Source organism: Leuciscus leuciscus (assembly GCF_965113295.1).
Source record: "Leuciscus leuciscus genome assembly, chromosome: 4".
Lineage (NCBI taxonomy): Eukaryota > Metazoa > Chordata > Actinopteri > Cypriniformes > Leuciscidae > Leuciscus > Leuciscus leuciscus.
The window spans coordinates 3456485-3484032 of record NC_138728.1 but is presented as its reverse complement, the minus strand read 5'-3'; the positions used below and the strand labels follow the sequence as shown (position 1 = coordinate 3484032).

The 27548-nt window shown below is 39.8% G+C and overlaps 1 protein-coding gene and 2 long non-coding RNA genes across 5 annotated transcripts in view; 1 reads left to right on the top strand and 2 right to left on the bottom strand.

Moving 5' to 3' along the window:
* The window catches only part of aebp2 (AE binding protein 2), a 58351-nt gene extending 31696 nt beyond the window's left edge, over positions 1 to 26655 (bottom strand). The window contains exons 1-7 of one of the 3 annotated variants that reach the window (XM_082166804.1): positions 26077 to 26655; positions 19176 to 19389; positions 18922 to 19029; positions 18325 to 18517; positions 18115 to 18239; positions 17115 to 17182; positions 12328 to 12441 (exon numbers count right to left, since the gene is read on the bottom strand). In XM_082166804.1, coding sequence (XP_082022930.1) covers positions 12328 to 12441; positions 17115 to 17182; positions 18115 to 18239; positions 18325 to 18517; positions 18922 to 19029; positions 19176 to 19389; positions 26077 to 26516 — 1262 coding nt within the window. In that variant the 5' untranslated portion in view covers positions 26517 to 26655. Of the gene's footprint in view, positions 1 to 9871; positions 12442 to 17114; positions 17183 to 18114; positions 18240 to 18324; positions 18518 to 18921; positions 19030 to 19175; positions 19390 to 26076 lie in introns of those variants that run through there. The other 2 variants (XM_082166805.1, XM_082166806.1) reach the window with 2 other exon arrangements.
* The window catches only part of LOC309496758, a 226906-nt gene that overhangs the window by 169513 nt on the left and 29845 nt on the right, over positions 1 to 27548 (top strand). The window lies entirely within an intron of this gene.
* LOC309496761 lies at positions 17907 to 18115 on the bottom strand. Its single transcript, XR_014205227.1, has 2 exons — positions 17980 to 18115; positions 17907 to 17938 (listed from the first exon to the last, which is right to left on the bottom strand). It is a non-coding gene; the product is annotated as an uncharacterized lncRNA (long non-coding RNA).

The following is a 27548-nucleotide window of genomic DNA, read 5'->3' as shown; positions in this document are numbered from 1 at the left end:
CCGGTCCAGAAATCAGGCAGCCATGGGGTGTTTCAGCAACCTTCAACCGCTGCAGTGACGCACATGCCCCCCTTTACTAACTTCTGGATGTCACTCGACTATCACGCCTCGCGTATCCGCCATAATAGACACGGAGCTGTTATCAATGGCCTTTCCCAAAGGAATATACTCGTCTTTTTAAGCCAAGAATGAGAGAATCACTTCCTCATCTAAGGGCCTTGTTTGTTTTCGCGTTCAGGTTTGTTTATGCACGCCTGAAAAATGTGCAAAGGAACGGAGCAAAACAGGCTTGCGTTTCGTAAATCAGTCTGCATTTTACATGACACACACACACACACACACTTCACAAGAAATGCATCCAAAACAACAATTCTTTGAGGCGTTGAACAATCAGATTCAATCCTGTTGATAAGATGCAGGGCTGTATCTCCATCTGACTCGCAGAGAGAGAGCTTCATAAATCGTAGCGCTGGCGCTTCCAGGGACAAGAGGGAGGGAAAACACCAGCCCATCCCAGGCTGATTTTACACTGTCACACAATAAAACAAACCGTCTTGGTGCCGTGTGTCTGGCAAAGACACAGAGTAAGTCAGGCGCTAAATATAGCGGCATCCACTGGTCAACCGACTCCTGCTGCACACAAACATAAGAATGGATATATTACACATGTATTCCAGTTATTAGCAAGAATTGAGCAACCTAATCCAAATATCAAAATATGAAAGTAATGTGGAATTACTTCTGGATGAACTCACAGCCTTTAGAAAAATTATTCCGGTGCAAGTAAACATCCATTACCAGCATTTATGCATAATGTTGATTGCCACAAAAATGTATTTCAACTCGTCCCTCCATACCAAGCATCTGGGTAACAGTGAGACATTTGCAGTTGAAGTGAACAGGGCCAATCTGAAAACGTTAAAATACTCACTGTGTCGATAGTAGAGTTTGATTTACAGTAACACACACACACACACACACACACACACACACACACACACACACACACACACACACACACTAGAAATACACTGGGTCAGGCAGAGAGTATTAAAATTCATTAAATCAAGCTCCACTTTTTGTCTTGTAAACCCTATTAAATGCAGACCCAGGTTATTTCAATTGTATGATTTACTGTAAAAAAATAAGAAAAATAAAGTTATATATATAGATATATATATATACATATAAAAGATTAGGTCAGTTAGATTTTTTATGTTTTTAAAATAAGTCTCTTCTGCTCACCAAGGCTGCATTTATTTGATTAAAAATACAAACAAAAACAATAATATTGTGAAATATTATGACAATTTAAAATAGCTGTTTTAAAATAGCAATTTATTTTCAGCATCATTACTCCAGTCTTCAGTGTCACATGATCCTTCAGAAATCATTCTAATATGATGAAATGATGCTCAAGAAACATTTATGATTATTATCAATGTTGAAAACAGTTATTTACATTTTTATTTCATGATGCTATGATGAATAGAAAGTTCAAAAGAACAGCATTTATCTGAAATCTAAAGCTTTTGTAACATTAAACACGACCGTTCAAACGTTTGGGGTCAGTAAGAATTTTTTTTGGGGGGGGGGGGGAAATAAATAAAATAAATCAATACTTGTATTCATCAAGGACGAGTTAAACTGATCAAAAGCTACAGTAAAGACATTTATAATGTTAGAAAATATTCTATTTTAAATAAATGCTGTTGTTTTGAACTTTCTATTCATCAAAGAATAAAAAATAAAAAAAAATAAAAAAAATTGTACACTGTTTTCAACATTGATAATAATGAATGTTTCTTGAGCATCAAATCATCATATTAGAATGATTTCTGAAGGATCATGTGACACTGAAGACTGGAGTAATGATGCTGAAAATTCAGCTTTGATCACAGGAATAAATTTCAGTTTAAAATATATTAAAATAGAAAACAGTTATTTTAAATTGACATAGTATTTCACAATATTACTATTTTTTTTAATTGTTTTTTATCAAATAAATGCAGCCTTGGTGAGCAGAAGATACTTCTTTTAAAAACATTAAAAAAAAATCTTACTGACCCCAAATATATACTACACTAACTTTTTATATATAAATAAATTGCTGTAGTAATCAACATGTTACTCTGTATGGTGGCTTATTTTGTTCATGATCCTGACATGGACAAAATAAGCCAGTATTTAGTCTTACTGCTGTATTTCTTTAATAAAAAATATATATATATATAAAAAATAAATAAAAAAAAGTTAAAAAAATATTGGAAACCTGCTAGTAACCGCCATTTCTACAAAATCCGGCAGGATGATTACATGTATGTAACTGTAACACCAGTCCAAGTATTCAGTTACTCCACAAGTGTGGCTGTACGTGACGTTCCTGAACTCTGCTGAATTAATCTGTCAATGGGAAGAAAAGTCAAAATAAAGTTACATCCTGATTCTGGACAATTAAATAATCCAGTCATCAACTGGTTTCATTTACCCAAACTAAATCAAAGCCATAAAACTGACTCCAGTGTGATGAGACAGTGGAAAACCAGCAGAAATGGAGACGGAGACGGAGAGGTTTGATCACGGTAAAGCATGACTGATGCGGAGGGAACACGGGTTTGAAGCGAATGTGAATGTGTGAGACCAAGAGAAGTCAAACTTATTAAGGCAACGGTGCACAACCGAAAAGTATCAAAGTAAAAAAATTGTGTGTGTGCTATGTATTTTTATGCTTAGAAACATGCTAACATCAGTCTCCAAGGCACTTCACAAAAGATGCAGTGCTGTAATTGTTTCGGTAATTGAAATAAAGCTAAAATAAAACCAATATAGATGAAAAACAAATTGTCTTGGCAACTAACTAAATTAAGTTGAAGTACAGACATTTCTAAAGCAGAAATAATAATTTAAAGCTAATAATCTGAAAATATAAAGCTATTCAAAATATTGAATATGTACAGTACAGGTCAAAAGTTTGGACACATTACTATTTTTAATGTTTTTGAAAGAAGTTTCTTCTGCTCATCAAGCCTGCATTTATTTGATCAAAAATACAGAAAAAAAAAAAAAAATGTAATATTGTGATATATTATTACAATTGAAAATAATTGGTTTTCAATTTATTATAGTTTAAATTATCATTTATTTCTGTGATGCAAAGCTGAATTTTCAGCATCATTACTCCAGTCTATCACATGATCCTTTAGAAATCATTCTAATATGATGATTCATTATCAAAGTTGGAAACAGTTCTGCTGCTTAATATTTTTTCATAACCTGTGATACTTTTTTAGGATCCTTTGATGAATAAAAAGTAAAAATAAAAAATAAAATAAAAAAGCAGCAATTTTTTTAAAAATAGAAATCTTTTGTAACAACAATATCCACTACTGGTCAGTCATTTGGGGTCAGTCATTTTTTTTCTTTCTTTTTTTGAAATAAATCAATACTTTTATTCAGCAAGGATGTGTTAAATTGATAAAAAGTGATAGTAAAGAAGATTTATATAATTAGAAAATATTTTTTTATTTTGAATAAATGCAGTTCTTTTTAACCTTTTATTCATCAAATATATTAGGCAGCAGAACTGTGTCCAACACTCATAATAAATCAGAATATTAGAATGATTTCTAAAGGATCATGTGATAGACTGGATGTAATGATCCTGAAAATTCAGCTTTGCATCACAGAAATAAATGATCATTTAAACTATAATAAATTGAAAACCAATTATTTTAAATTGTAATAATATATCACAATATAAAAAATAAAAAAATATCTGTATTTTTAATCAAATAAATGCAGGCTTGATGAGCAGAAGAAACTTCTTTCAAAAACATTAAAAATAGTAATGTGTCCAAACTTTTGACCTGTACTGTATATTCTATATGATATGTTGAATATATTCTATAACTTCTATTAAATAGGTTTGGTTAACGGTTAGTTGCATGTAATTGTGCATTATTTAACACACTACATGTAACAAATACACTATAAAAATAAAGTGTTCCCTGAAATGACACTTGAAAGATACACCATTTTTGTGGCACATTGAGATTTAGTGTTTCAAATCAATCGCTTCTTAAGTTCGTGTTCATTTAGTACATTGCCTTAAAAGGCAGCTCCCTATGCAGGGAGTAAACTAGAAAAGGCAGCTCATTAAATTCAGGAACAGAGCTGGAATCTGAGAACGAGAGTGTGTCTGTTACTACGAGAAGGAGTGCACTCTTTCTCAGTGTCCATTAACTATTGGATATGATATTTCTCTTTTCATCCCTCCCAACGGCTTCACTCAGACCCACACAAGCACGTCAGCCGTGAGAAGGCTCGTCGGGGGAGAGTGTGTGTGTGTGTGTGTGTGTGTGTGTGAGGGAATGGATGTAAATGGACCCTTACCTGCACTGCAGAATCAGAGCTGGAGTGAAATATGCGCTCTGTTGTGCTACAAACAGATTTAGGTCACTTGCTTACCTTCTCTTCAAAGGCCCTGGAGAGAGAACATTAGAGCTAATGGCATAACAGCATGAAAACAAAGGAGTCGGATGCTTTGGGACCCGGAGAAGTCGTCTGAATACAGCCCGTACTATAATAAAAACGGCATCTATGTGTGCAATCTGATGGAAAATATTCCGGTAAGGCACCACAGCCCAAATATAATGTGAACGGTTTGATTTTTGAGGCTTTTGTTCCTCATAATCTTCAGTAAAGCCATGTAAAGTGACTGGAATTAAAGCAATATTTGACTATTGCAAACGCCACAATAACAACATTTCGAATTTCCACTGTAATTGAAAAATCCGATTCAAACATGCTAATGCTAAATATCTTAGAAATTCAATCTGTCTTGAAGCACCTGGAATATTCTCAATTGTGCACTTGCATTCAGTCACCAAGCACAGCTTAAAATATGAGTAAAATATGAGTTTAGACATTCTTTAGTGCAAATAATTCAATTGACCTATGGCTAAGCCACGCCCCCTCCACATCATTCAGTGACAGGCGCTACGGCAGCTGTCATAGTAGGACACATTTCACAGGAGGCAATAGATGATTTTTGGAGACAGAAAGATTCTATATCACCTCAAGTCACCAAAAGGGCCTTGACTATGCATTGGAGGGTTATATTCATAATTTTATTGTTGAGAAGGTCGATGAAAAGCTTCAGCTCCAGGCAAAAATGTACAGGTTACAGTGTAAACGTGATAAACCGCATCTCGTTTGCCATCACCATCTCAGACTACAAGATAGAGGATCAGCATTGTTCACGCACTGCAGTGTAAGAAGTGTGATGTACTTTCAATGCATTAGAAATGCAAGATTTATTTATCTCGGTTGAGATGTGGCTTGGGAAAGGGAAAAAAAAATTGTACCCCATGCACACCGTTTGACCATTTTAAATGACAAGAAAAAACATATAAAAACGAATGAAAACTGACTAACTGCAATGCATTTCAATGGACGTGGAAGCAGAGAATGTCCGAGTGTATTGGGTTAGCTATGCGCACTGTGATTGGCTCATTGTGTTTGGGGGCGTGGCTTAGCCATAGGTCAATTGTGATGCATACACACGCAAATGTTAAAGCATCCAACCTATTTTCATCCTGCTTCACAGAGGAATTAAAGCTCACTATGGATGAGACATTAAATGTGCACAGAGCAGAAATGAAAAAGAAAACATGGGCAATTTACTGTAAATAAAAGTCATGCTGATTGAGTTCCTTCCTTTTGAAGAGGAATTTAGTTTGCCATAGAACTCACTCAAAACCAAAATACCACGTCAGGAAAGCCAAAAGGTTTCGCAACCACAACACAAAAGCATGTGCTTTTTACCAAACCAGCAGCTTAAATGCTATTATGCAATATTAAAGGTTCCCAATTTAGTTTTGGAGTCTCCTGCGACAGGTTTAACATGCGACCAAGGTCAAAAAACACTTTACTTTTCTCATAACATACAATGCAGCATCACCTAATTTCTCAAAGAGTCTGAAACGATTAGATAAATGATTCAGACTCTCTAAATCCCGCTTTTCCAAGAGCTTCCTCTGCTCTGATTGGTCACATGGCCCAGTCTGTTGTGATGAAATGAACACCTGAGAAACCCAGTCTACACTTCTGTTGTGATGAAGTGCATGGAAAAGCTCATTATGAGTTAAACTACAGCTGGATGTCGGCCGATCAGTTCGCACACAACCAGAGAGATGCTACCATCAGTTCTCCAGTCCTGTTCACACCGTACACTAATGAATGACATGCAGTACCACTAACAATTATATGATTACGTTTTCTGATGACACAGCCATCCTGGTCAGAATCGACTGCATATAAACATGAGGTTCAGAACTTTGTCCAGTGATGTGACACACATTCTCTTACTATCAACACTAAGAAAACAGAGGAGATGATGTTTGACCCTAGCCTGGTTAAAACCAGACTGAGTTATGGTCTGGCAAAGCTTCATTAATGACTCATTTCCAAAGGGGCGTCACCAAACGGACGTCGCTCAAATGCCTCTGGGCGCAATTGGATAGACCTAAAACCAATCAGAGCGCTCGTCATCGTGTAAAGCCATATGCTGCGTCCCTAAGTTACACTACGCCATAAAAGTATGTACTCTTTTTGTGAAGAAAGGGTATTTACTTTTGATGAATGTGTAGCAAAAAAGTAGGCAAGCTTTGGGACATACTACTTCGTCATCTTTATCGGACGGATCTGTCGCGTGCGTCCTGTCACATAAACTGCCCTGTCAATCATCTCGTCACAGTTAAAATCCTCTATTAAATCTAATTTCATTTCCTACCGTTTCGGAGAGAAATGTAGTAGCATGTTCATCTGCCAGTGGGTCTTTCATGGAGACGGTCCTCATGTGTTTGCAATTTGAATATAATAATGCATTTAAAAGTTGCTGCGCTTCACCAACGGACGTCGCTCAAATGCCTCTGGGCGCAATTGGATCGACCTAAAACCAATCAGAGCGTTCGTCATCGTGTAAAGCCCGCCTCAACGTTTCTGATTGGTGCCGCGATTTGGACGGATTAGAAATGGGCTTGAATGGGCTCTTTGCCAGACTACTTGCAGAGCAAATCTAAATTTGCCGGAAGTTTGTCTGGGATTTCCCAGGCTAGTTTGACCCCAAATCCATTGGAGATCAATGACCAGAATATAGCCCAGGTTGACTCTTAGATATCTGGGCAAACACATTGACAATGTCCAGGTAGAAAACGTCTGTAATAGGGTTCAACAGAGACTATATTTTCTTCGTAGGTTGAGGGTCTTCGGTGTTAACCAGAGAGTGTCGTTTCCCTTCTAACATGCTGTAATTGAGAGCATTTTGCGGTATGGCATCTCAGCCTGGTTTGGCAATCTCAGTGTACAGCTGAAAGCCCAGATTACACGGCTAACACAGAGAGCCATGAAAATGATGGGAGTCAAGCAGCATCCACACACTCCAGGCTGTCTTTGACGAAATAATCACCAGACAAGCCCAAAAACATCATCTCAGATCCCACCCATGTCCTTCAGGAAGACACTTCAGGCTTAGTTGCTTTAAGAACTCCTTCGTCCCCGTCCATCAAAGACCTAAATGACAAATCAGTTTATAATGCCGTTTTTAATTGTAATTTATATTTTTTGATTCTTCTTTGGCCTTTTGAATTTAACTATTAAGATGATTACAGGTGTGTTGTACGACAGGCAGTGTGTGTCCTGTATATGTGTTACTTGTATTTAAACAGCAGACACTATATTGTATTCGTCCAAGACAAATTTCCTTCGGGAAAATAAAGTCTAATCCTAATTCTAGCGCTTGAAACACAGTGACACGAACAGTAACGATGAAGCGGTTTTACCACATCAATTCCAGTGCGAGTCCTTAGGAATATGGAAATATGGACGTCTTTTCGACAACTCGCATTAGCTAAAAACTACAGTGTTTGAGGGTCAAAGTAGACGTTGTTCAACAGCAGCCAATGAAGACGATAGGCTGGCATTATGCAAATTTGTTACAAACCTACAGAAGTGAGACTGACGACTCGAAACAGCAGTTCAGAATCTATTCTTTATTTTAGGAGACAACTTTATTTGCGGTGATCTTTAAAGCTTTGCAGACGTTTTACATTCACAAACAGCTATATCACACACTGCATGAAAAGGAAATATTCTAAAAAGCATAATAGGGGCACTTTAAAATCATTTAAAAAATATCTGTTAAATAATAAAAGTGTTCCGCAAGATAGGATGGCCAACACACCCAATTAATTCTCGCAAGTAACTAAATTTGCAGTTACTTATTTTAGAGAAAATGTATTCTTAAAATGTAAATATGCTTAAAGGGATACTCCACTTTTTTTGGAAATAGGCTCATTTTACAGCTCCCCCAGAGTTAAAGAGTCGAGTCTTACCGTTTTTGAATCCATTCAGCCGCTCTCCGGGTCTGGCGGTACCACTTTTAGCATAGCTTAGCATAGATCATTGAATCAGACAGGACCATTAGCATCTCTCTAAAAAAAAATGACCAAAGAGTTTCGATATTTTTCCTATTTAAAGGGATAGTTCACTTTGAAATTAAATTTTGGTATGTTTTAGCTTACCTCAAGGGCATCCAAGATGTAGGTGTCTTTTTTTCCACAGTAGTTTCAATTTTGATATTTTTAGGTCAAACCGTTCTTGTCTGTCAGTCATATAATGCAGGTCGATGGTCACCACCTCAAAGAGTATGCACAGAGTCCAAATTAAAACAATTCCCCGTCGTCCAAATTAAACAATTCCCCATCGTAAGTACACATTGATGGCCTAAGACACGAAACGAGCGGTTTGTGTGAGAAAACGAACAGTATTTATATCGTTTTTACCTCTTGTACACAGCCATGTCCAAGTGATCTGAGAGCGCGGGCGGGTATAGATATATACAATAGAAGTCGCCTTGGCTACGGTTTCGTTCCAATGAACTGCCGTAGCCAAGGCGACTTCTATTGTATATATCTATACCCGCCCGCGCTCTCAGATCACTTGGACATGGCTGTGTACAAGAGGTAAAAACGATATAAATACTGTTCGTTTTCTCACACAAACCGCTCGTTTCGTGTCTTAGGCCATCAATGTGTACTTACGATGGGGAATTGTTTAATTTGGACAACGGGGAATTGTTTTAATTTGGACTCTGTGCATACTCTTTGAGGTGGTGACCATCGACCTGCATTATATGACTGACAGACAAGAACGGTTTGACCTAAAAATATCAAAATTGAAACTACTGTGGAAAAAAAGACACCTACATCTTGGATGCCCTTGAGGTAAGCTAAAACATACCAAAATTTAATTTCAAAGTGAACTATCCCTTTAAAACTTGACTCTTCTGTAGTTACATCGTGTACTAAGACCGACGGAAAATGTAAAGTTGCGATTTTCTAGGCTGATATGGCTAGGAACTATACTCTCATTCCTGCGTAATAATCAAGAAACTTTGCTGCCGTACCATGAGTCCAGCAGGCGTAATGATATGACGCAGCGCCTGAAAATAGGTCTAATAGGTTAGACAAACTTAGTCCCGGTCACGTTGGAAGTTACCGAGCTGGGGACTATTTTCAGGCGCTGCGTCATATCATTACGCCTGCTGGACTCATGGTACGGCAGCAAAGTTTCTTGATCTATGCTAAGCTATGCTAAAAGTGGTACCGCCAGACCCGGAGATCGGCTGAATGGATTCCAAAACGGTAAAACTCAACTGTTTAACTCTGGGGGAGCTGTAAAATGAGCCCATTTCCAAAAAAAGTGGAGTATCCCTTTAAAAGAATGAAGCCTTAGATTATTATTATTTTAATTTTTTTTTAGTTATTCACCTTTATTCTCTTGGTGGTTTAGCATATTTAGGCAAGGTGTATTTTCAGTAGTTTCTCCAAAAATAAATAAAACAAACCAGTCATGTGCAGCTCTGATTATATAGTTTCTTTAGGACAAACAGTCCCATTGTACGCGCGCCGACAGACCGCAGCTGTTGTGTATTACTCGCAATTAAGACATGCTTGTTACTCAGTGGTACGTTACACTATAAAAACTCATTTGGAAAGTCAAACACAGACCCAAATACAAACTACACTATGATTATATTCAATGCGAAACGTTGACTACAGCTACACTGTTACACGAACACCAAAAAATGCAGCATGTATCTATTGCGTTAGACACAGAAAACTCTTATAATAGAATTAGAACGTATGCAAACTCGACACTAAATGAAGACAAGTTCATTTAGCATGACGGAAAACCCAAACCGAGTGCGCCAATAGGCACACACACACACGAGAGAATTATTTTATGTAAACTCGAAAGCAGACGGTCAGGTGTCCAGCAGGCATATTCAGAGGGCATGTGTGCACGCCTGACGCTGAGCTAAAGGTCCTGGCAGACGGCCTACACGTCAACGCTTGCAAATCTGCCCCAATAAAACGACTCCCAGATGCCCCTGGCCTCCTCACTGCTCATAAACAACAGTCCTGTGTGAGAAACACGAGGTTTATATGGGCTGGAACCAGCGTTAGCTGCAAACAAACAAACAAACAAACAAAAATGCATTTTTGGGGGTGAATTTTCAGCTTTACTAAAAAAAGACAGCGTTATGATCTGTAAGTATGGGGAACAGGGAATTACATAATCTAAAGAAGCACCATCATTATTGATCCTATAGTTCTCCTATGTGCATTAGCCTAAACGCTAGTGTTAGCTTTAGCACCATTACATTGAGATGTCTATACACTCCTTGGCTTGAGCAAATGCACAAACGGCGCACACGGAAGAACATCCCATCATCATCATCATCATCATCATCATCAGTAGGTAGAGCAGCAGTTACAAGAGTCTGTGCACGTGTTCGGGAAAGAAACAGAAAAATCACTCCTTTTTTGATTCTCATACTAGCAAGAAATGGGAAGTAAAACACGCAAATATGTCTATGGAAGCATTCACATCATCCAAAACTATTTAGCTATCACATTCTGTACAATTATGTTTTCTGTTTAAGCCTGTGGCTTATTACGTCTATCTACAGTACAGTAAAATTTCCGAAGTACAAAAATATATTACAAATCTCCTGGAATATTTACATGGGCACTTTCTTGACAAAAAAAAAAAAAGAAAAAAAAGAAAAGGAAAAATAGTAATCAGGACTTGTAAGAGCTTGTCAGCAGATTTGAGGATGCAGGGAAGGAAAATTAAAACTTCAACCGTGGAACACAAGCCATCCTTTCCCAGATAGTTAAAAGTCCAGCATCGACAGAGTACACAATTTTGTGCCTTTTTTTCCTCTTCAAGGGATAAAAACACACATTAAAAATTCACTGCATGCTTTGGCAGACTCTGAGCATTAAAAAGAAAAAAAGGGATAAAGTGTGTGTGTGTGTGTGTGTGTGTGTGTGTGTGTGTGTGTGTGTGTGTGAGGGGGGGGGGAATGGGAAAGAAGTCGTGTCTCAAAAGATCCGCGCGTCCACTTCGGTTTGGGTACGTCAGCAGGCACTGACAGAAGCCGCCCTCCCCACCCAGTCTTCTAGAAAAACATCCTGAAAACAAGCAGAACCTACTTTAGTACGACGCACACACACACACACGCATATAAACGCACAACGACTCCAGAAAACACGTCATTTCCAATTGAATTTCTGTATCACAAACAGCGTAACGATGCATAAACCTGCACTTCAGAGCACGCTAGACCCCTGAAGATGACGGGCATCTGTCCGTGCTCCTGTTATTCACCCTGGCACACCGTAGGCTGTGTGGGGAACTGAAGACATTAACATGCATGAATACATGCGCTTCTGCCCACAAAGCGCTCGCCTTGACCACATGCTCAGAATGCATCACATTCCACGCCAATGGAAGAGTCTGGGTAAACAAACTCCTACTAGAGTCTAATAAACATAGAAATGATGTATTACGGTCGATTAATAGTGGCTCTAACAATCCTGGAATCATGGTTTACATCTGTGGGAGAAGGTCAGAGGTGAGTTTAGAGTATCTGTGACCCAGGCGGATAAGTATCGTCAGCTTTGATTAATTAACATCTTTTCTTGGATCGAAGGTTATTTATTGATCTCCCACCCACATCCCCCTTGAGATCTCGAAGCCGGCGTGTTGCATGTTTAGGTTTGGAAAGGCCATTTCTCGTTGCAGTGACACCGGCGCCATCTGTTGGAGAAATTCATGTCAAGTTTTCAGCAGGAAAGCTGTCGCTCCCGTCTAGAACTTCAAAACACGCGGCCCACAGCGAGCTCAAACAAGGAAGAAGTCGACGCCTTCTTTGCTCTTAACGTTACGGGGAAAGTTTAAGTGAGCTAATGTCACCTGTAGACGTTGGGGTCCAACAGTACCGCTGTGTCCTGAGGAAGCTGGGAGAGATGGACCACTTTGGTCTTCAGCTGAGGACGGTCACTCTCGCTGACCCAAGCGTCTGGAAGTCTGTGCACATCGGAAAGACAAAGAAATATGGGTCATTTCTTGACACAGTGCATTCAGAATAAAAAAAGTAGAATGCAGTGTGCATTTGTGCATAGTATGCAAATGTTTTGCATGGGTTGACAAAATGTGCAACATAATATACTATGTATGCTGAGCACATTGCATTGTGGGACATATTATTCTACAAAACCAGAGCATACTGCATAGTATACTATATCCCCAAGTTTAATGCAATGCACTCAACATAGTATAGATGTCAAAATGTGCAATATACAACATATTATACTAAAAATATATAGTGTGCTGAACTAATTGCATTGTGGGATATTAGTATTCTACAAAACCAGAGCATGCTGCATAGCACAACATATTCTATAGTATAATGCAACACACTCAGCATACTACATGTCAAGATGTGCAGTACACAACCAGGGCATACTGCATGCAGTATACAAAATACAATGTGCCATATTTTGTAGTATGCATTGTGTGCCAGAGCAATAGCTTCACATAACATGAATAATATGCAGTAAAGGGTTCAGTCAGGTACACTAGGCCACTTTTTGATCGGTTACAGCCATTGCAAAAAAGGATACTAGTGTGCATACAGTATGTAAGCAGTATGCTAGTATTTGACTCCAAACATAGCTTACATATAAATATTAGCATTTGCCAGATAACACTAAAACACACAGTCCTTCTTTCCTCCAACACACATTCCTCAATGAGATTATTAAAAATGCTTCTCTTTTTTTCCCCTGCTGTTATTTCATGGAAGAGCCTTGTTTGACCCAGAAATCCATTTTAAACATCTCCCGAGACGGCATCATCTTCTGTATTATCGCTGAACTGACAAACATTCCTCCAGCTCAGATTGATGTCCGACTCGGAATAGCAGCGTACACACACACACACACACACACACACACACACACACACACACACACACACACACACACACACACACACACACACACAGTCCCGTGAGGAGGTTTGCATAAGTGTAAAGGTATGCAAGTATAGCAATTATCACAACACGGACAATTTTAGCAGGCTGGGCGTAACACTGCAGTACAAATGTGCAATCAGCCAAAAAGGTTAATTTATTTTTGGATAACAGCAGTTTAAGCTGCACATCAAGATTAAATCTCAGATTTCGCTGCATTTACACTAAAACTGGTGAAATTACAGTGGGAATGTGAGAACGGTTACAGGTAACGTTCAAAGGCAAAGCCGTGGAAATTGTCTAAGCCATGGAAATGTTGAGAGCAAGAGGATAACCCCTTTAAAAAGTATTTGGGTTGGACAAACTTCAAAAGACAGTTTGTTTCCAGGTGGGTGGCGATTCACTCAGGCCAGCACTCTTCAATCCATTAGACTTGACATTAATGTGGACATTTACCACATTAATCTGAATGCTCAGGTGGATCTGATGCATCGCTGAACATGGAGGACACAAGAAACTGAGAGTGAAGTGAAATAAACAACAGATGAGGATTTAGTGAGATAGGAAGAAGAGAAAAGGGATTGAGAGAAGTAAAGTGTGTAAAAATAGAGACAGGGAGTGATGGATAAAGAGACAGATAAAGAAGTTTACGCAAGCATACAATTCTCCAATGATCAACACTTGGCTTGCCAAAATGTCTCGTATAAAGAGCACACTGGGTCAGATACTGTATACAACAATGTTCTAAAATTGATCTTCTATTTTTAGTCTGATGAATGCAATGGAAGCGGCATCAAGCACAACTTCCTTTGTGTCGCATTATTTGATCAGAACAAATGCATAATGATCTGTTAATAACGGGATGAGAACTGGACACTAAAATTTCAAGACACGAGGTCATGTGACAAATGTAGTAGAGATGCACCGATTGATCGGCTGGTGACCGGAATTGGCAGATTTTCACGTGATCGGCCGTGACCGGCGACCGGCCGGTCAGTCTGACAAACACCGATTTTATGCCGGTCAAATGCACTCGGGCGCCGCATGATTAACATCGCGCAACATCAGCATCACACGTGCACACGGAACACACATGTAGGAAACCTCGTATTTTTTTTAACAAGAACTGGAGTAGGCCTAGGCTATGTCAGAAAATAAAACGAAGAACAATATTTATAGAAAATGTACCCATTTAAACTTGTTTTATTATTCAGTTTGTACAAGTGATTGCAATAGGCCTGTGTGTGTGTGCTTTGAGAAATATCTTTATACTGCAAGGCTATATTTATTTATTTTTTTATTTATAGATTATTTCATCGCCATTCCCTGTTTTCATACAGACGTTTAGTTTGATAAATACATGTATAAAAAAATTATTGGATATTGAATGTGAAAAGGAAATGGTTCTTCCATAACACTGCACTTTAGATGTGTGTGAATTACACCTGGAGTAATTTATATAGTTCTATTTTATAGCATTTATCTGTTCAAAAAAATATGTACTATGCAAACTGTAAAATGTTCTATTACAGAAAAGATATAAAATAAATATTTGTGTGTGCTGTAAAGTGGTCAGAAAAAATGAAATCGGAATCGGCAGGTCAAACTTAATGAAAAATCGGAATCGGCCCAGAAAATTGTAATCGGTGCATCTCTAAAATGTAGCATACTATTGTCTGAAACTAAATATGCATGCTTCACTACTATATAGTAGGGCTGTCACTTTACGTTCGAAAGTCGATTCCACAATCGATCGGACCAACCAACACAAGTTTCGAAAACGAAAACAGGGAATCGATTTTAACGATCTTCTCTCGGAGCGCGTCCAGCTCGACACCATACGCCCGCAGCGAACACACGTCACACAGCGACTGCAGGCTCTGACACACACACATAACAGCAAATTATACTTCTGCATAACGTGTCTCTTTTTACTACAAAAAAGTGAATTCAGACAGTCTCATGCACACAGATACAGATTCGGGCTACGCGTCTACAATCGCCTACGTAGGCGAAATTTGTTTGACATTTCTAATGGTAAACTCAGCCATGTTGAAGACTGCAGTGATGTTTGTCACTGATGTTATGGCAGTCGACTCTGCTTATTGTTTTTCGAGAATGTTGCACTCCTGTTTGTCATTGACTACGTTTACATGCAGCCAATAACCCGTTCAAAACCGGGATATTAGCAATAACCCGGTCGCGCACGGCCATGTAAACACCGGCAAAAACCCGAATATGCTCATATACCGGTTTTTAAAAACCCGGATGTGATCCCTGGGGTACCCCTTTTCTAACCCGAATGTTTGGTCATGTAGATGGGCATATCCCCATCAAAAGGAACATTGATTTGTGTTCTGCGCATGTTCTATTCGCAAGGAATCTTGGTCTTTTGAGGAGACGGCGCATACAAAAACCCGCGTGCAGTATACCGGAAGTAGACAAGAAGTAGAGGTAAACATGGCGAGACACAGCACAGCACCACACTTTTGGAGCGAGGAGGAAAGCGCAAACAAAGGCGATCGCTATCTGCCCCGAACTATTCATTATCCGCGTGCTGCTGCTGCTGTTGTTGTCTTTGGATACAGGAAGAAGAATCGGAAATGACGCATATTGCGTCTTAAGGTTGTCCGTACGTCCAGACGCTAACCGTGCGTCGCCGTTTACATCGGGATATTGCCAATTGATTACAAATTCCATGTATACAGGAGTAACTCTCTCTGCTCACGCATGTAAACGGGTTATTCCGAATGTTTCAGAAACCCAAATAGTGACCTTAACCCGACCATAACCCGACATTTGACAGCATGTAAACGTAGTGCACGAAACTTCACGCCAATAAATCATCAGGTATACTGCTGACTTGTGCGCGTCTCAAGCGCGGCGCGCCCTCTTTACGCTCGCCATAATGCCTGTTAGTTGTCCGTGGATTTGCCTATATTTGCCGTTTAAAATGGAAACGTCTTTAGACGTGGAAAATTGAACACTTATGTCTCAAAAATCGAACAGGATTTTTTTTTTCACACAAAAGTGACAGCCCTACTATATAGTATGTGAAAGATTATGTCCGAATTCACTGCATTCATAAAACAGCAGGCAAAAAATTACCTGGATGACCTACTATTTCCAGCGAGAAATAGTGCTATCCCATGAGGCCATGATAAGAGGATTGGTGAATAGCAGTGAAGCGACGCATCTGACGCTGGAAGGTCATATTACACTAACAACATGACGGATGTAGTGTGTCCATATTACATTACATTTTTTTTAAGTACTTATTCAAAAGAAGTACAAAAGCCATTGTGTTGCATTCTGTTTCACATAATCAAAAAATATATTTCAATACAAATTACATTTAAAAAAAATTATAGTAGGCTATAACTGTAATATGTAGTATGCTAGTTGTTCATTCTGCACACAGCCGTTGAGCTCATCTGTACCTCTGCACACCAGGAGACACACACGCTGCAGGGAGGAATGCTAAACTTCTCCGTTGGGATTAATAACATCTACAGAGTCAGCTGTAGATCAGTCTGTGTGTTTTTAAGGCAGTTAATGTGACTTAAGGAGCCTCAGAAGCATCGGTCTGTGACGTACATCAGGTCATACATGTGTGTGTTTTGAAGCATCAGTGCATAAGACCAGCCTCAGGTGACTCCTGACTCATATAAACGGCTGACATTTAGTCTAGAGCCCTGAGGTGAGTGGTGCGCTTTCATATACTCACATGTCCTCCGGCGTCCAATGAAGCAGCACCTTCACCTTCCCAGAATCCTCCTTTCGCCTGGCAATCACCTGCTCAATTGCACACAATGAAAAAAGGTGTATGAGAACAACTTTATGGGTTAAAGCCATGCTACATCTACTGGCTGTGTGCTTGTAAAAGAAACTGATGCGTGCTGGTTAAATGGGACAGTTTTCATGGGGTTTTGGGATCAGCGAGCGAGGATGTGAAGAGGAGGGCCTGTGCAGCTCATTAACAGTTTAATTAAAGACACAGGGGAGCCGTGGCGCAGACAAGACGCTACTGAAGCGTGAGAGCCAAGCAAGTCCCGACTCGAGCTTGATGGCTATGGAAAGCAGTCATGCTGATGACGAGTATATACAAAGAAACAACGCTTTCTCATGATTCAGCAATTCAAGACAGAATCTACACAAATCTCTCTAAAAACAAGTATATTTTCTATAATAAAGACATGGGCTGTGTTTGCAATGTAACACTAGAGCAGAATATGAAGTTGGCTGGTTGTATTTAACTGTAATTTGTTGAAAGCTCATCTTTTTCTGAAAAAGATGACACCTTGCACATGAAGATAGCACATTGTTTTAGAATTTTACAGTCAAAAAATCGAATTATGTGAAAAACACCTATTTTAGCTTCAGGTTCTAAAGGGTTAAATGTATTGCCAAATCAGCTTTTTAAACTGTAGATACAGATTCAACGAACAATCTAATAAATACAAACATTTAATAAAATTCAACTTTCAAAATTTAAAAGAGAATGAGACCAAACAGGTCCTTCCAGGTCCTTCAAAGTTTTCCCAGATAAAACTCATCACTGCAGTGCTTGCTGTGCATTATATACTGCAAACGGGCTACTATTTAAAAAAATAGCATGTGAAGCAATAAGCAATTTAAGAGTTCACTGTGTAAATGTACAATGTGTACAGCAGAAAGAGTCTGCTAGTGATCCAGCTTGCTTAAGGACGTGAAGTGTGTGTACCCACCGTACTGTGAAACACGACGCTGTGGCCCTTGCCCTGGCTCTCAATATGGGTCGCCAGATTGAGGCAAATGGCACGATGACGGATTGCATCCATGGTCTGAGCGTCAAAAAAGTCGTGTGGTCGCGCTGGTGGGAGGAAACAGACTGGAGTTAGAGAGAAGGAGTTCTGAAATAGAGCCGAATACGGATTAAAGATCAAAGATACACTGACACTTACGCAACGACCGTCGCCGTTTATACTTGAGTTTCCTCCGTTTGTTGATGCCCGCTTTGGAAGGCGACTCTTCCTTCACCTTTGTTTGGCTAGAGAGTTTGGAGGAATTCTGGGAGCTGAAGTGGGTTGGCACATGGCGCGCTAGCCCCCCCTGGGAGGCGAAGGTGGCATTGCAACCGCCCACCACACACTTCACAGAGAGAGAGAGAACGGTCAGAGTAATTATAGTAAATGAAAAACCGGTATAGGGTTATAATTGCAGGTTGAGGACTGTGGACAGCATTCTTATTGCAAAGCCAAACAAAAATATAGCAGTATGCAAAACGTTATACTAGTATTACAGTATGAACACGAAGGGTGCATCTTGCAAAAGATGGACCTTACGTGATGTTTCACCAATTCTTTTTCTTAAATCATATTTTTTAAAAAGAATAATATACAATAGTCAACATTTGAAGTGGATCAAAACCTTTCAAAGTTATACATGAATTTTGAACAATACCTGGTAGGCTTTTTTGGTCTAATGTTGACTACTGCATTATAAATTAGATTAAAGCAAATATTTGCATGTGTCTGTGCAAAGAAGAGGCTGACCTTGAAAGGTTTGTCTCCGCTGTGTGACAGCATGTGTCTCTGAAGCCAGCTTTGACTGGTGGATGGTGTGTTATACACCTTACAGCCTTTCCAAAGACACACGAAAACCTACGGGAAACAGATGTGCAAACAGTGAGCAATGTAACAATTTCACTCAGTACATCAAAAGCATACGCCTCAAAAAGAAAACCTGAGAATATATCTTTTTGATACATGTTTTGTAGTACATAAAGCCAGCACACACACACACTGACCCCGCCGCGCTGTCCGTCCACGTGCAGTCCGCGGATGTGTTCGGCCAGGTCCGGGCTGGTGTTGAACAGCATGTGGCACTGATCCCAGCAGCAGGGGTAAGATGAGCCCTTGGTGGAGGAGGAGGAGGAAGCCCCACCGTGACCGTTCATCATAGCTGGAGTAGAACGACCACTGGATGCGATGCTCTCCATGTCCATGAGAGTACTGCTGATACTGAAACACACATACATATGATTATTTGAGGTATGGTGCAACAATTTTTGTTTTGCTGCCTGATATGACAGAAAACCTGGACTTTATACAATGATTGGTGCGTCAAAAGCATTTTAATGCCCTTTTTTTTATCATATTTTCTGGATTAAATCCCATTGTAGCGTTGATTATTCGCTACAAATATATGCACAACACTGGCCCTAAAACACACACACACACACACACACACACACACACTAGATGTGATGGATATAAAGAGATTAAAAGTGACGTCTCGTGGCATCGATAAGCAGTACAACACAAAATAAAAATGGGGAAAGTTATATTGAGTGGCACGACTAATTTAGAAACTTTCTCTCAATTTTTTATGCAAAATCAGCATTGCATCGCCCACGTTATGAACCATGAGTCTTTGTGAGCGGTAAATGAGGCCAGTGCCGTGGGGTGAGCACCTAACCGTGGCACACAAACGCTGTAACAGTAAGCTTTTGAGCAGGGGGGGGTGTGCAGCTGTGCAGTGTGGGAGAGGACAGCGGTAAACTACCACAGTAAAGCCCCATGAACTCCAGTGAGTGTGACTGAATGACTCCTGAGGGGAGAAGAGGGGCTCACACACACACTTCCATCTGTTGGTTCCTTTCAGACTTCACTGCCCACAACTGACGCTAAATCCCAGGATGTGCCAGAGAACAGGATTCTGGGTAATCACACAGACAAACTCCAACTGCCAGTCTGACTACCGATGAAGTGATAAAGTGTTTACAACTGCAAAACCCACCCGTACGGCAATGATTTTTTGCTGAAAATGGATTTTTACATTTTCTGAAGAATGCACATAAATGGTGCAGACACTAAAATGTAATATTAGCATTATTATTCCCACAATAGTGATGCTTGACCTAAGATTCTACAATGAAATGCATTAATATGAGTCTTGCATGCATAGACTGGGTTACTAAACAGTGAATTTTGAGTGGCAGGCGTGACAGGAGTAGACCAGGTCTGGCATATGAAAGACATTAGCATCAGTTTTCTTCTTCTTCTGGAAGTTGTGGCTGTCTCGCTCAGCGCTGCACTCATGTGACAGACTACAAAGGGTGTTAAAACCTCCACACACACACACACACACACACACACACACACACACACACACACACACACACACACACACACACACACACACACACACACACACACACAGATCGCTTGGTCCAGCTGGCTGATCAACGTACACTGAGAATCTAATTCAGAAAACTGTGCCAAAACCTGCTTAAGTGGACGAGGAAACAATGAACACCTGCTTTTACTCAAACGTCCCATCCAGTGGAGTTCCCCTTCGCCAGATCTCTCAAAACTCATTTGCTCTTTCACACATTTAAACTGGCACGTACTGGTCTGGTGGTGTTTGGCATCACTGACACTAACCCTTGATGATTTCTAGAGCTTAACAACACAAATGTTGGTCTGTTCCTCACATTGAAGCTTATCATGTGACTTTGAATACAGTGCTCATCATGTCATTTGGAATATTTGTAGCCAGCCCACAAAGAAACACGATCTCTTTAACAGTCTGAAAATGGCACTTTTATGCAAAACTATTGATAACACTTTACAATAAGGTCCCATTACTTAATGCATTAACTAATAGGGGTGTATCGATACACATATTCGTATTGAACCGTTGGACCATTTTTCCTGCCGACCAAAATTTCGTTATTTCAAATGTAGGCGGGTCGCGCGCGGCAAGTGCGCTCATAAAGTAAGAGAGACTAAGCGACACTGTTACTAGACAGCGCTAATAAGAGATCCAGTAAAGAAAGCATTTGAATTCGCCACTTAAAGGTAGCGTAGGTAGGATTTTTATAAAAAACTTTTTTTCAAATTGGTTTAAACTGTCTTTATATACCAATACATAATTAAAATGTAAGTGCTCTGAAAAAGAGAGTATAAAAATCGAGTGACTGTAGACCTTTTAATCTGCAATAAACACAGCTCATTATTTCCATTCGGGACGAAACAATTGATTGGTTTGGGCGACTGCCACTCACTCTCGCAACCATGGCTACCACCCCTGTTGCTACAAGATCTGCCCATATGCGCGCGCACCCGTTTGATTTGAGGAGTGCAAGAGAGGCGCGGAACCTACGAAGAGTAAAATTATGGCAGAGAAAGAGCATTCAAAATTCACAGCACCTGCATATGCAGTCAGCGAAGGCAAACAAGGCAAAAATTACTTCCTCGGACCCTGGTTGCCCGCACTCTTGAACGACCTCGTCTGCTTCGCCCTCGACATGTGATTCTGACATGATGTGACTGCATCCACTGCGCTCCTTCCTCTCCACTCGTCTCAGGTAAATAAGTAAATAAATGCGTCTTCCAGCTGAGCCTGAGCGTTTGGCGTCGCGCGTTCATGTGTTTTGGGGGCGTGGCTTTGGAAGGAGCCCAGAAGGGAGGGGTGGAGTGAATGGAAATAATGAGCTGTGTTTACAACAGTCGTGAGAGGTCTACAGTCACTCGATTTTTATACTCTCTTTTTCAGAGTACTTACATTTTAATTATGTATTGGTATATAAAGACAGTTTAAACAAATTTGGAATGTTTTTTGTTTTTTTTTAAATCCTACCTACCCTACCTTTAAGTAATAACAACGCTGCGAGATCTAGTGAGAAACATTCACATTTCTCCGTTGTTAACGGATCAAACAGCGCGTGGAAACCTGGAAGAAACATTGTGCCATGAATGAACTATCCAGTGTCCACAGATCTGCAACATTCACCATGGATTTACTGTAGTAACACTAACTGCAACCATGGAAGTTTGGCAGGAATAGTGGGCTATAATGCCTTCAAGTAACATTACGTCGGTTTTATTTTGACAATTTAAATACAATTGCTGCCCTCAAATGTTAATCTGAACTAAAATAGACCTTTGTTTATAACTACTACAATATTAGGCTACATTTCATTTTTTCCAAGGAGCTGTTTTGTTTTATATGCTCCTAAGAAGAGTCTATTATAGCTCCAGAATTGCTCAAAGTAAAAAAATTAATTAATTAAAAAATCATACTTTATTATGTTAGTTTTAATAAAAAATAAAAAATAATCTGGCATTTCTTTCTTTTTGCTGTATCGAAAACGTACCGAACCGTGACACAAGTGTATCGTATTGAACCGAACCGTGAATTTTGTGAACCGTTAAACCCCTATTAACTAACATTACCAATGAGCAATATATTTGTTAGTTAATAAAATACAACTGTTCATTATTAGTTACATAACAACAACAGACACAACTTTTGATTAACAGTATATTAGTAAATACTGAAATGAACAGATTAATAAAAGCTTTAGAAGTATTTCCAATTGTTAGTTAACATTAACTAATGTTAATAAATGACTAAATGACAAAACCATTTATCAATATGACTTGTGAGGAATAACCCGGGCTTACTTGTGGATCTGAAGACAATGAACGTCTCCAAAAGCTACACTATAAAGGCATGACTTCATATCTTCTTCTTATCTGTCAGTTGTCGTGTGGTCTGGGTCACACTCTCCCAGATGTCCCGCACAGAACTTACATTCAGCCCCTCCAGCTGGCCGAACAGCAGGACTCAGTGCCTACACTCGCATTTAAGAGCTTTATTCCCACCAAAAGCTCCATGAAAACAGCACGTCTGGCACAGAGCAGGGATTCCCATCCACACACACACACACACATTCCCTCGTTCTCCGGCCTCCACCGCTGGGCTGACCTGATACATTGTGCTCACTGTGATTCGTTCCACCGTGCCTGCGGATCCTCTACGGAGCTTTCCCATGTGCTGTGAGTGAGCCAGGCCGTCTACAGCGCACTCGAAGCCCCACGGACGATGAGGAATACTTACTCTCCTGCCTTTAGAGTACTGCGAATAATAATAGAGCCAGCCTAGAGTATGATGAGTGCCATTAAACACTCGCACAACCGCACCCATGTCATCCTGGGAATGTGGAAAGATGGCTAAAGATCTCATGGGTCGGAGTGTAAAACCAGTTCAAAGCATTCGGTTTGATAAGGAAGAGTCACAAAACCAGGCCGACGTCAACTTCCCGAGAAGCCGAGGCCCAGTGCGGAGTCTGGTCTACTTAAAATCCAGCAAAAACACAACTTGAACTGAATAGTCACACTATTGTCTTCTGCTTTATAAATGAAGCAACTTTTTTCAAACTAATAAAGTTTGCAACATCCTCACGTTATTAAACTGAACTGAACTGAACCACTCGGGCTGAAGAACGACACTATTGTCTGTTTCATAATTGATTAACTTTACAGTTATTGAACTGAATTGAACTGAATAATGACATTACAGATGATCTCTTTAATAATTAATAAGTTTGCATTATTAATTCTGTTACTTTCCTGTTTATTACTGTGACGCTGCTTTTGAAATCATTTCTATTGTACAAAAGTGCTTGACAAATAACTGATTGCGATAAGCTTTTAATAGTTCTGGAATGGCTAAACATTTCACTTTCATTGGATCTTTCTTTCACTCTGGCTAACATCTCCTTTTGTGTTTCTGTGAGTTAAAGACATTTGAAGGAGTTTGAGGAGCAGGATTACCGCTGTGAACAAACAAACTCTGGGATAATGAGTTACTGCGGTGCCAAGAGACTCAGAAATATGCTTCAAATACACCTGGGATTGTTGACAGATTGATGTTTTTCCATGGCCGATGCCAATACAGAGCTACGGCCTGCTCACATCAAGAACAATAAATATTAAAATAAGGAACATATCGCCTCTGTAAAGTGCACACTTTTGTTGGTTGCCGCTTTAAAGGGTTAGTTCACCTAAAAATGACTAAATCACTCGCCCTCATGTTGTTTCAACCCCGTAAGACTTTCGCTCATCTTCACAACACAAATGAAGATATTTTTGATTAAATCTGAGAGCTGAGGCTTCTAGGTAATTGAAACTTGCCAGCCCAGAAAAGTTAGTAAAGACATCGTTAAAATAGTCCAAGTGACTACAGTGGCTCAACCTTAAGTTTATCAAGCGACGAGAATACTTTTTGTGCGCAAAACCCCCCAAAAATAACGACTTTATTCAACTCTTCATGTTCTTCTGTGTGTTCCTCTGATCGAGTTCACGTAGTGTAACAGCGCAGTGCTTCTGAACGCAGGCTCACTATTGGCCGACGCTGGTCATGTGTGTAATGCGTGTGATGCTGGTCGAATCACTAACGATAAAGTCGTTATTTTTGTTTTTGATAAACTTAAGGTTGAGCCACTGTAGTCACTTGGACTATTTTAACGATGTCTTTACTAACTTTATTCAACTCCACGTGTTCTTCTGTGTTCCTCTGAGTGAGTCCACGTGGTGTAACTGGGTTGTACGTCAGAACGTAGGCTCACTATTGGCCAGCATCACACACATGACCAGCGTCAGCCAATAGTGAGCCTACGTTCTGACGTACAACCCAGAAGAGCTGCGCTGTTACACTACATCAACAGCTTAGGAGAATGACATGGAAGAAAAGAGATGGTTGAATAAAGTCGTTCTTTTTGTTGTTTTTATGCGCACAAAAAGTATTCTCGTCGCCTGATAAACTTAAGGTTGAGCCACTGTAGTCACTGGGACTATTTTAACGATGTCTGGGATGGCAGATATCAATTACATAGAAGCCTATGGAGGAGTGAGACAGCTCTCAGATTTCATCAATAATATCTTAATTTGTGTTCCAAAGATGAACGAAAGTCTTACAGGGTTGGAACAACATGAGGGCGAGTAATTTAGTCATTTTTGGGTGAATTAACCCTTTAAATGCTCAAGTTGAATTCTGATTGACTGTCAATGTTTTTATCGCTCATCAGCTGGAAAAAAATAATCGCTCTGAAAGTGATTCCAACGAATTCGTTCCTCTGTGCCGTTATCGTTATATTTTTGGTGTGAACTCGGCTATTCCTTTACATTTACAACGATTTTCAGAACAATATCTATCGCTATAGTTATCGTCCTAGCTGTGGACGGGCCTTTATACAGCTGTTCAAGTAAATTCAGAACCAATTTTTATATTTTTTTGGGGGGTTTCTAAAGAAAGACGCCCAACAACAGTTCTTGCAGGCGAAGTAACTCATGAAATGAGTGTTGTTTCAATAATTACTCGACTTCTTTGCAATTTTCAGTGAGATAAATAAAACTTAAATACATAAGCAACCATTTAGATTGCAAACCAACTCTGCATGAATAAAACTAATAATAGCAATGAGAAGAGATTGAAATATTGATACGCGCACTACTTTAATGGTTTCATTTCTGCTTTTTGACATTAGACATGAACCCAAATTTACACATGTCTGATAAACACAGCTTTATGACATAGCCCGCACAATATTTTCAAGTGTATGACAACTGATTTGCAGAATAGATATTATGCTGCATTTCTGCTTTTATTACATGGTAATAAGCGTCCAATATACTACACTTTACTCCTTACTAATAATAATGATTCATAATTGAGTTATTTATGCCATAATTGATTTGTTTTGTGATCCTCTCTAATTGTTCAGCTACACATGTCTCGCTTGAGAGAGTAGAGTAATGATCTAAACAGCGCGCGAACGGCGTGATTTATCAGCAGAACTAATATTATTAAATGATTCGGATGATGGGTTCACACACACACACACACACACACACACACACCTGTCCTCCGAGTCCATGCGGCTGAGCGGTTCTCCGTCCGACGACGAGCTCATCATCTCCAGACTCGCGCGCCTCTTCAATCCTCCGCCGGCGCCGCTGCTGTTTTTCTCCGCCGGTGAAGACGCGTTTTCATCCCCTCTTTGTTCTCCTTTCATCCGCTCCACCGTCCCGTCTGCGCTACCGGGGCTCTTCTGCGGCTCTTTCTCCGGCTCCGCTTCCGTCTCGACATCCTCGTCGTTACCGCCATCTCCCCGCGTGGTTTCCATCGGGCTTTGTTCGGTAGACTGGTGTCCGCTGAGCTTCTCGTCCATCTGCGCTCCGTCCATCTTAACGGCCGGTTCCGGATCGGCGGCGCGCAGGCCCGACTCGCTCCCATCGCCGTTTTGTTCGCTCGGGTTCGCCGACTCTTGCTCGGAACCGTCAGAAGTCGTCGAAGCCATCGGGTTCCGCTCGTGTGCGTGCGGTCTGGCCGGGTTTAAGCGACGGGAAACGGGTGAAACGCGGAGACTTTCGGCAACCGGACGGATCGTGGAACTGGAGGAGGTTGATCGGGGACGCGCGGGGAGGAGCGAGCGTGACGTCAGCGCTTATTATGAGTGCCTCCACGTGCTCGCAACACCAAATATCCAAAATGAAGTTGAAAAGTTGTAATTATTTCATGTCTGACTGACATTGTAACATTGCTAATTTTCATTCAAAATGAGGCCTTAATCTTAAAATAATTGTATGTTTATTTACCCTCGTTTCTTTAAGACGGCATTAAAGAATAAAGAATAGCGGTGTTATAAAACACCATAGCGATACTTTTGAGATGCAAATCTTTATTTCCGTCGTTATATTGAACGTTTCTTCAAAAATATGGTTGAATTAAAAAAAAAAAAGCATTTAAATAAAATTAGTCTAGATTCATTAATTTTGTCGTAAAAAGTATGTTTTCTGAAACGGGTATCAAGTTATATAATCTAATTAAAAGGCTGATAATATAATATTTACGATATATTTTCAATATTGAAAATAATGTTTAAGTTGTACATTCACAACGATTGTTGTACTCGATGGTTACACCACGTGACATTTAATTAAAATGTTTGTAGAAATATTTGATATTTAATATTACAGAAATAATGTTACTATAACATATGTGAGGAGTATATGTGTTAGTAGATAAATACATAAACCCGTGTGATAAGATGAAACTCCAGCGGAAGTGCTGATGGTTTGAGAATCATGTTTTTATCTGGTTCCGGTCTTGTTGTTGTTGGCATCTGCAGCTTTTCTCAGGTGTGGGGGGTGGGGGGTTCCAGATTCACAATCAGTGGCGTGTTTACCGCATTACTACATGATTCTAGTTAAAAACTGGAAAATATCATGAGTCATTTAAACCTTTTAAAACGTCCCTTCCTGGAAATCACCACTAGATGGCCTCAGTTTCCTGTTGATAGGAATTTTACACACTGGAATCAAAATCCAGA